Below are 10,000 nucleotides of genomic sequence, written 5' to 3' on the forward strand. Positions count from 1 at the left end.
ATTGTAATGATTATTGTTAATACTATTATATCTGTCATTATCAATATTATCATTACCATTATTATATGCCTGACTATAATTATCATTATTATCATTATTATTATCATCATTACCATCATTATTATCATTATCAAATGAAATTAAAAGTCACCAAAGAATCTTCTTGAACTTACCGCCTCCCAGACCGCAGATTTCCACGTAAGAAGGGCGTACACACAACATCCACTCGACTGCCTGTGCCTGAGCGTCGCCCTCGAATTCGGGCTGGCACTCGATGATCTTTTCCGTCAGGTTTTCAAGAGCCTAAAGAAGACGTCAATCGTTGTCAAATAACCACTTTTCTAATTTATTTTTCCATGATAAATTTATTTATTTTAACTAAGTTATTATTATCATATTATCTTGTTTTTACAATGGTTGAAATTGATAGATGATTTAAGGGATCGCTGCTATAAAATGGATGGTGTTTTAGGGATCATTGCTATAAAATGGATGGTGTTTTAGGGACCATTGCTATAAAATGGATGGTGTTTTAGGGATCATTGCTATAAAATGGATGGTGTTTTAGGGATCATTACCATAAAATGGATGGTGTTTTAGGGATCATTGCTATAAAATGGATGGTGTTTTAGGGATCATTGCTATAAAATGGATGGTGTTTTAGGGATCATTGCCATAAAATGGATGGTGTTTTAGGGATCATTGCTATAAAATGGATGATGTTTTAGGGATCATTGCTATAAAATGGATGGTGTTTTAGGGATCATTGCTATAAGATGGATGGTGTTTTAGGGATCATTGCCATAAAATGGATGGTGTTTTAGGGATCATTGCTATAAAATGGATGGTGTTTTAGGGATCATTGCCATAAAATGGATGGTGTTTTAGGGATCATTGATATAATATGGATGGTGTTTTAAGGATCATTGCTATAAATTGGATGGTGTTTTAGGGATCATTGCTATAAAATGAATGGTTAGAAATGCTTAGCATCCATACAGACCCCTGGAATAGTGTCCCAGCCGGAGAAGGTGGCGATGTGTTCGGCAATGACGGTGAAATTAAATCCTGTCGAAGCATTGTACGAACCAATATTTTCGTTGACGCACAAGATCTGAGACCACAGCTGTTACGAAACGCAAATAGAAAAAAGAAGGCTAGTGCTGAGAGTATTTTAGATTGTCTTATATCTCTATATTGAAATATCACGTGTAGTCTTCTGTATTACATAGACCAATTTCGCACGCATTCGCTGTGGACTGATAAATATATATGACACCAATAAAAGCCCCCAAGCAGACAATGGCGCGCCTCACTTTCTTGCCGTGGCCTCCATGTTTTGACCGTTTCTTCCCGCGTCTTCTGGGTGGGCCTCGGCGTCTGGGGGTGTCGTCGTCTGCAGAGATAATATCCTTGAGTTGATCTTTTCCTTCCCTCATAGATTTTTAATAATTGAAGAGGCAAATGTTATCGGATGTTTAGAAAATTACTAATTTTCCCTCTATATCCATATATATATCATTAATATCACAGGTAACAAGTCTGGCATTGGGATGCAGAGTGTATCACGTGCTTACCTGATTCGCACTCTTCAATGATGTTGAGGGTCTGCGAAAAAAATCAAAACGCAGATTCCATATGATGTAACGTTGCTAATTAGAAAGAATAAGGTGACATGAATACCATATCACGACTCTTTTCGCAATCATGCAATACCAATCACGTTTATACTGAGAGTTGCTCAAATATACATCGCATGCTAATAAAGTAAAGATAAATATTCAACTGCGTATATACAGTATGCATGTGTGTGTATGTGCATCACACAGATATACATATGTTTATATGGAATCAAAGCGACAAATCCAATTTCAAGCACTCAACACTGTTAAAGGAAGTATGCAGTTTTGATCCCGCACAAAGGACCTCCCAATTTTGGATACTATAACAAAGAAAGGAAAAGCTCATAAATCCGTGATTTATAATACTGGCTCAAAAATCCAAGTTTATGGGATGGCGAAATACGAGTTATATTAGAAAAATTTAAGTGAATGGAAATAAATGCTCATATTTTTCATCAATATACAAATTTATAATGGATATGTCCTAGAAGGCTTAAAGGAAGAACATAAAAAGCAAGAATAAAAGAAGCATAAATGGAGGAATATCATGGTTAAAATTAAACCCAAAAGTTTAAGCCACTCTTAAGAATCCTGAGACAACTCCAACAAAGAACCATTTTTTTTCCAGGCTCCGGGAACCGTGGATATAACTGCATTAACAAAAAATATAAAAGATACTAGGTAGCACAATCTAGCCAATAATAAGATTTAGTATAATCAAAGTACTGGAATCTACAAGAAGGCAAAAGGTGCCTAGCATAACCTTTTGATGTAGGCTTATTACTCACATCCGTGGGGATTGACACCGAGCTGCAGTTGGCGTTTTCGTCCCAAGTCTTCAGCAACTCGAGCCTTTCGTTGCAGAACTCGCGTGATTTGTTGCTCACGCACGTCACGATTTCCGTCAGTTGCTTGGAATGCAAGAGATAATTTAAGTTAATGTGTTAGTATATCTAATTTTCTTCTAGTATGTTTCACTTTGAATGATTAAGTAACAACAACAATAATCCACCGAGTTGTCGTTAATGAAACAAGTCATTCAATCAATTGTCCCTTGTAACGGGGTCCTTACCTCGGTAGCATTGCTGGTGGTGGAGTTCGCGGCGCATTCCTCCACGGATGACTGGATGTTGGCAATCGCCTGTGACAGTGAAATTGTTCATTAAATACTCCTATCATTATCACAGTATTTAAAACAACAAAACTCTGATTTTATTCCATTGTCAACAAACCTCCAAATCATATCCTTCGAATTCGCTCATCTTGAGAACTGTCTGTTCGACATCAAGGGTCCCGTTTTCTGTTTCGAGGCCCATTTTCTCGACCAAACACTCTACCATCCCTTCGAATCCATTTCGCAATCCTGGTGAAATAATGGGTCTGCTTGAGCTATGAGAACAGGAATGATTTATTATATATGTTACAGATATAGTGTTTGTATAGCATAATTAGAGAGGGACGATCCTACATCACCTCATGAGAATGAATTATCTGGAACACAAGGTACGGCAAAAGTTTGGAGAAAACAGATCAGTCTTATGGTTGCCAGAAAGGGACACAGTATACGTTGTAACATAAGAACCAAGATATGAATGGAACTGCATAAAATGACATTAGAATAGTACAAGAATAAGAAATAATTACAAAACGATTGGCTAAAGTTGGAGATTACCGAAAAGAGTATGCAGGACACGTTTCGGATAAAAAAGTTCGATGTAGAAGAAAATGTATTAATAATGAATATTTTCAGTATGACATTTGTGTACAATTGCAACCATGAAATGCAGAATAAGTAATAATGAATTAAATAGAGACACATACCATTTCTGAAGCGGAATCTGCGGAGGTTCTGTCGAAACAAAGTACCATTATCCTTATTATAATCATCATCCTCATTTTATCATTATTGTTATTATTGCTACTATTATTATTGTCATTATTATTACAAATATTACCATTAATTTCATCAGTATTACTATCATGATCATAAATATCACTATTATCATCATAGAATTTAAAAGAAAGGAAAAGAAAAGAAGAAGAAAAAAGGAAAAAAAGAAAGAAGGAAAAAGAAAGAAAGAAAGAAAGAAAAAAAGAAAGAAAGAAAGAAAGAAAGAAAGAAAGAAAGAAAGAAAGAAAGAAAGAAAGAAAGAAAGAAAGAAAAAAAGAAAGAAAGAAAAAGAAAAAGAGAAAAATATATATATACATATATATATATATATATATATATACATATATATATATATATATATATATATATATATATATATATATATATATATATATATAGAGAGAGAGAGAGAGAGAGAGAGAGAGAGAGAGAGAGAGAGAGAGAGAGAGAGAAGAAATTTACTCACTGACCAAATAGATGAAAAACGCAATACAATCCGAAAAAAATATAAGAATAAGACTAACAGAGGAAAGGAGAAAAATGGTAATACATATATGCAGGAAAAAAGCGACATCTGAAGAATATTAAAGAAAACGAAGAAAAATTGGAAAACTAAGCAACCTTTCTTGTCACACTACGAAGGAGGAGGAAACGAAGCAAACACAAAACGAGGAAGAAGACATACAAAGATAGATATAAAAGGGGCGAAGAAGAAGACATAGAGGAGGACAAAAACAAAGATGGAAAAGAAAGAGACAGACAATTGCGATAACAAGTTTGAAGAACACGAGAAATAAAGAAAAAGGAAATAGGAAATAATAAGAAAAAGGAAATCAAAGAAGAAGAAAGAATAAACTAAATGCATAAAGAAAAAAGGAGAGCCGGACGAGAGAAACCAAAAGAAAGTAAGTAGAAGGAGAATAAGTATAAAGGAAAAGAAAACAAAAAAGGAAATGTACACATCAGAAAAAGAAGAGAAAAAAAATAGAAAAGTAAGAAAGAAGAGGAAGAAGTAGATGAAAAATAGAAATAAGAATAAAGTTAAGATGAAAAAGAGGAAAAATGAAAAAAATAAGGAAATAAGGGGAAAAAGAACCCCCCCTCCCCCCCAAAAAGGGAAAGAAAATAAAAGAAGAAATTAACCACTAACAAGAAGAAAAAGAAAAATAGCCCAATAAAAGGATAACAGCAAAACGACGAGAGGGAGTAACCTCACCTCCTTGAAGCAGTCCTTGAACTCGTCCCCCTGAGGCTTCAGCCCCCGGACGCAGGGAGGCAAGCGGCCGCCGAGCCTGTGGGAGTGGCGGCCCCTGCGCAAGCCCGCCGTCAGGTTGCACGCTCCTGCGGGAAGGGGCGTTAGCGAGGGCTGGCTAGGCGTGTCTTTGTTAGTGTTGTTGTTTTTGTTATTGCCATCTGTTTTTATTAATGTTGTTATTGTTGGTGTTATTATACTTATTTTCATCATTGTTGTTGTTATTTCATTGTTATCCGTATTATTACTATTATTATTATTACTATCATTACTATTGCTATTATTTTTCTTAACCATTATCATTATGATTGTTGCTGTTGTACAAATGTAAGTTACGAGTGATATGTGGTTAAATATATATACGTTTATGTATATACTTTCTATGTATGTATATGTGTATATTGTATATGTATGTAAGTACATGCTCATGCGCGCGCATGTGCCTGCACATCTAAATATGTATGTGGATGTCTCTGTAATTGTAGACGTAAAGACATATGAAATATGAATTGTTCTGCTAATACATTCGTATGTGTCCCTGAAATAGATATTACCTGGGTCAGATCTTGCATGTATGCATATCTATGAATATATATATATATATATATATATATATATATATATATATATATATATATATATATATATATATATATATATATATATATATATATATATATATATATATATATATATATATATATATATATATATATATATATATATATATATGGGCATGTAAAATAGCCAGATTCCTAAGCTACTTCATGCATACGTTTTAGTAAACTCGTTTAACGGACATGCATTTCCAAGGGAGAGAGGGAGGGAGAGAGAGAGAGAGAGAGAGAGAGAGAGAGAGAGAGAGAGAGAGAGAGAGAGAGAGAGAGAGAGAGAGAGAGAGAGAGAGAGAGAGAGAGAGAGAGAGAGAGAGAGACAGAGTGAGTCGGAGCGTGGGAGGCGCATGAAAGGGTTGACCAACGCCAGGGAGTGATCGTGAAATACGGAAAAAAGGGTGGGGTGGGCAGAGTGAGGGGAGGGGGGTGGCCATAGTCAGGGGAGGGGGGGCATTGTGAGGGGTGGGATGGGGTGAGCAGAGTGAGGGGAGGGGGGGGCATTGTGAGGGGTGGAGTGGGGTGGGCAGAGTGAGGGGAGGGGGTTGGACATAGTCAGGGGAGGGGGGGGGCATTGTGAGGGGAGGGGTGGGGTGGGCAGAGTGACGGGAGGGGGGGCATTGTGAGGGGAGGGGTGGGGTGGACATAGTCAGGGGAGGGGGGGACCATTGTGAGGGGAGGGGTGGGGTGGGCAGAGTGAGGGGAGGGGGGTGGACATAGTCAGGGGAGGGGGGGGCATTGTGAGGGGAGGGTTGGGGTGGGCAGAGTGAGGGGAGGGGGGTGGACATAATCAGGGGAGGGGGGGCATTGTAAGGGGAGGGGTGGGGTGGGCAGAGTGAGGGGAGGGGGGTGGACATAGTCAAGGGAGGGGGGGGCATTGTGAGGGATGGGGTGGGCAGAGTGAGGGGAGGGGGGTGGACATAGTCAGGGGAGGGGGGGGGCATTGTGAGGGGAGGGGTGGGGTGGGCAGAGTGAAGGGAGGGGGGTGGACATAGTCAGGGGAGGGGGGGGCATTGTGAGGGGTGGGGTGGGGTGGGCAGAGTGAGGGGAGGGGGGTGGACATAGTCAGGGGAGGGGGGGGAATTGTGAGGGGTGGGGCGGGGTGGGCAGAGTGAGGGGAGGGGGTGGACATAGTCAGGGGAGGGGGGGGCAGTGTGAGGGGAGGGGTGGGGTGGGCAGAGTGAGGGGAGGGGGTGGACATAGTCAGGGGAGGGGGTGGACATAGTCAGGGGAGGGGGGGGGGCATTGTGAGGGGTGGGGTGGGGTAGGCAGAGTGAGGGGAGGGGGGTGGACATAGTCAGGGGAGGGGGGGGGCATTGTGAGGGGTGGGGTGGGCAGAGTGAGGGGAGGGGGTGGACATAGTCAGGGGAGGGGGGGGCATTGTGAAGGGAGCAGTGGGTGGGCAGAGGGAGGGGAGGGGGTGAACAGAGTCAAGGGATGGGGGGGGTGTAGGCAGAGTGAGGGTGGAGTACCCATCACAGCGGCGTAATGAGGGCGAGTGACTCACCGTCCGAGGTGGGGTGGGCAGCAACGACCCCCGCCAGGACGACCAGCAACGCCAGACTCTTCATGCTCGATTCTGATGAAGGGAAACGCAGTATAATCGATCGATTTGAGCATATGCTTGTGTTTATGTACGCATGTATGTGTGTGTAATTTATTTTTATTATTAAACTATATATTAAAGTATAAGTATGCAAGTATAACCTGCGATACAAAAACAATTAGTATGGTAAAAGGCAGGTCTCTTATATGACCCACAATTTAGAAGGCAAACAAAAGTACAAAATTAATTTAAATAATTTTCCGAAAGCATCGCCTTGTATTAAGTTTCGCTTCTACATGCAGACACAATTTTCTGCTCAATTAGTGTTTTTTTTTGTCGTTGATGAAAGCTTTTGCTTTTGCGCAAACACAAAGGAAGCTTCATCATTAATTCAATCTTGAGAGGAAGCAGCCAAGGTGTATTCTAGAATATTCATGGAACATTTTTTCGCTAACTGTAATTACAAAGTCGTAAGTTTAGTCGTATTTAAGAGAGCACTATGTGGTGTTTGGATTTTTTATAGTAACCATGTGCAATTGACATTTCTTCGATACAACATTTCTCCTGAGAGATAAATCTTAAGATTGAATTAAGCTAAGGGGGGATATAAATGGTATATATGTACACACACACACACACACACACACACACACACACACACACACACACACACACACACACACACACACACATATATATATATATATATATATATATATATATATATATATATATATGTATGTATGCATGTGTATATATATATATATATATATATATATATATATATATATATATATATATATATATATATATATATGTATGCATGTGCATATATATATATGTATATATATATATATATATATAGGTATATATATATATATATATATATATATATATATATATATATATATATATATATATATATATATATATATATATATATAGCATATATGGAATATCACAAAACGTGGAATACCGTAAAGAAATATGTCGATATTTCACATAAAGGAACAGACCGTTCTCGAGGCCATTCACGAAACTGCATATTGCCCGATAATATATATATATATATATATATATATATATATATATATATATATATATATATATATATATATATATATATAGCATATATGGAATATCACAAAACGTGGAATACCGTAAAGAAATATATCGATATTGCACATAAAGGAACAGACAGTTCTCGAGACCATTCACGAAACTGCATATTGCCCGATAAGGTAGAGATAAGTCTTCACGAATTTAATCGACCATTCCCTTATAAAAATATCGGTATTGTACCCCGAATCGCGTGTGGGACACAAGTTGTTAGACGCGAGACTGTGGGTGATACAAGAATCGCGCGCCAAGGGCAGTCAGAATGCAGAATCTATATTAACGAATATATATTATATTTATGGTATTGTGAAAACTAATTTGCACAAGCTGTCCTGCACAATGACCTGCGATGCAAAAGCAATTAGTATGGTAAAAGGCAGGTCTCTTATATGACCCACAATTTAGAAAGCAAACAAAAGTACAAAAAAAAAGTTACAAACACACACACAAATATTTGTTAGCAAGACTCGCAGGACAGACATAGCCTATAATGTACCGAGGATTAAACTTTGTGAAGGGCGTAACCTTACCCTAGCTAGTTATCCTTTTAATAATATACTAAATAACAATAACATTAGTATTCCACATTTTATAAATTCGCAAAGCGTCTTATCTAACAGAACGTAAATTAAAAGTTATGTTGATATACGCAACACAACCTGAAAAAGAACTGGAGGCAAAAAAAGTTATTATATCTATCTTCTTGTGGCGTTCTAAAGCTGATTGATATCTACTGAACAGAGTCGTTCAACTCACGGTTCGGGCGCAGCAGCTTCGTTCCAGGTAGAGTGCTGCGAAGAATGACAAAAACACTACAAGCTCCCTCTATATATACCCAAACATAACGACACAAGAATGTTGCCGGTTACCCTTTATTCCTGGGCCATTGACCGGCCGTAATCAAGCGAATTTCCACCGATAACTTGCATTTTAGTGATTCGTAACGCGATGATCAAGCAGCCTGGTTAATCATACCGTGACGGCGATATTTACGAGTGATTCCGTATCACGCTATAAATTAATGCAATTTGTAGAACGTGTTTTTTTCTTTCTTTCTTTACGTAAATCGTTGACCTAAGCATTGTGTTACTTGCATGGTGAAATTTCTTCTACTCTCTTTTTACCAATCTATCTATATAACTTTCTTGTTTGTGTTTACCTTTTTAATGGGAAAGACGAAATAAAAAGGATGGGGGGAAAGCAGAAATAAAGAAAATAATATTGATGAATAACATTAATGATGATAACAAACGGGAAAGGATAAAAAAGAATAAATAAAAAAGACAAACGAAAACAATAAAAACAAAAACAAAAATGATAAAGCTCAAGGACAGTACAGTACTGACTTCGAAAGCGAAGGGAAAATACTGACATCACAAGAGAAGAAGACGAAGAAGAAGAAGAAGAAAAAGAAAAAGAAATAACGAAATACTGACATCATAAGAGAAGAAGGAGAAGAAGAAGAAAAGAAATAACGAAATACTGACATCACAAGAGAAAGAGAAGAAGAAGAAGAAACGAAATAACGAAATACTGACATCACAAGAGAAGGAGAAGAAGAAGAAGAAGAAAAGAAATAACGAAATACTGACAGCACAAGAGAAGAAGGAGAAGAAGAAGAAGAAATAAATAACGAAATGCTGATATCACAAGAAAAGAAGGAGAAGAAGAAGAAGACGAAAGAAAAACGAAAGAGAATGACCACAAACAGGAACTGCTTTGTGGAAAAATGGAAATGTAAAGAAAAGGAAGAGGAAAAATGAATAAACTAAAAAAGAATAAGAGGAACAAAACGGAAAAGAAATAAAAATGAAAAGATGAAAAATAAAAAGAGAAAAGATGGAGCAAAGGAATCCCAAGAAACGATATAAAAAGAAGAAAAAAAAGGAAAGTAAAATAAAAAGAAAAAGGAAGAGAAAGAAAGATTAATACAATCAAATAGTAAAACGAAAAGAAAAG

At 37.7% G+C, this 10,000-nt stretch overlaps 1 protein-coding gene across 1 annotated transcript in view; it reads right to left on the reverse strand.

Moving 5' to 3' along the window:
• The window catches only part of LOC113817251 (uncharacterized), an 11,708-nt gene extending 2,868 nt beyond the window's left edge, over window positions 1-8,840 (reverse strand). Inside the window, exons 1-11 of the mRNA XM_027369279.2 lie at window positions 8,798-8,840; window positions 6,884-6,955; window positions 4,730-4,854; window positions 3,444-3,471; window positions 2,855-2,985; window positions 2,695-2,763; window positions 2,411-2,533; window positions 1,578-1,608; window positions 1,317-1,396; window positions 1,004-1,126; window positions 174-303 (exon numbers count right to left, since the gene is read on the reverse strand). Of these exons, the coding sequence (XP_027225080.2) occupies window positions 174-303; window positions 1,004-1,126; window positions 1,317-1,396; window positions 1,578-1,608; window positions 2,411-2,533; window positions 2,695-2,763; window positions 2,855-2,985; window positions 3,444-3,471; window positions 4,730-4,854; window positions 6,884-6,947 (904 nt within the window). The 5' untranslated portion in view covers window positions 6,948-6,955; window positions 8,798-8,840. The remainder of the gene's footprint in view (window positions 1-173; window positions 304-1,003; window positions 1,127-1,316; window positions 1,397-1,577; window positions 1,609-2,410; window positions 2,534-2,694; window positions 2,764-2,854; window positions 2,986-3,443; window positions 3,472-4,729; window positions 4,855-6,883; window positions 6,956-8,797) is intronic.
• Window positions 8,841-10,000: the final 1,160 nt, after the last annotated feature.

The sequence above is a fragment of the Penaeus vannamei genome, chromosome 5, assembly GCF_042767895.1.
Source record: "Penaeus vannamei isolate JL-2024 chromosome 5, ASM4276789v1, whole genome shotgun sequence".
Lineage (NCBI taxonomy): Eukaryota > Metazoa > Arthropoda > Malacostraca > Decapoda > Penaeidae > Penaeus > Penaeus vannamei.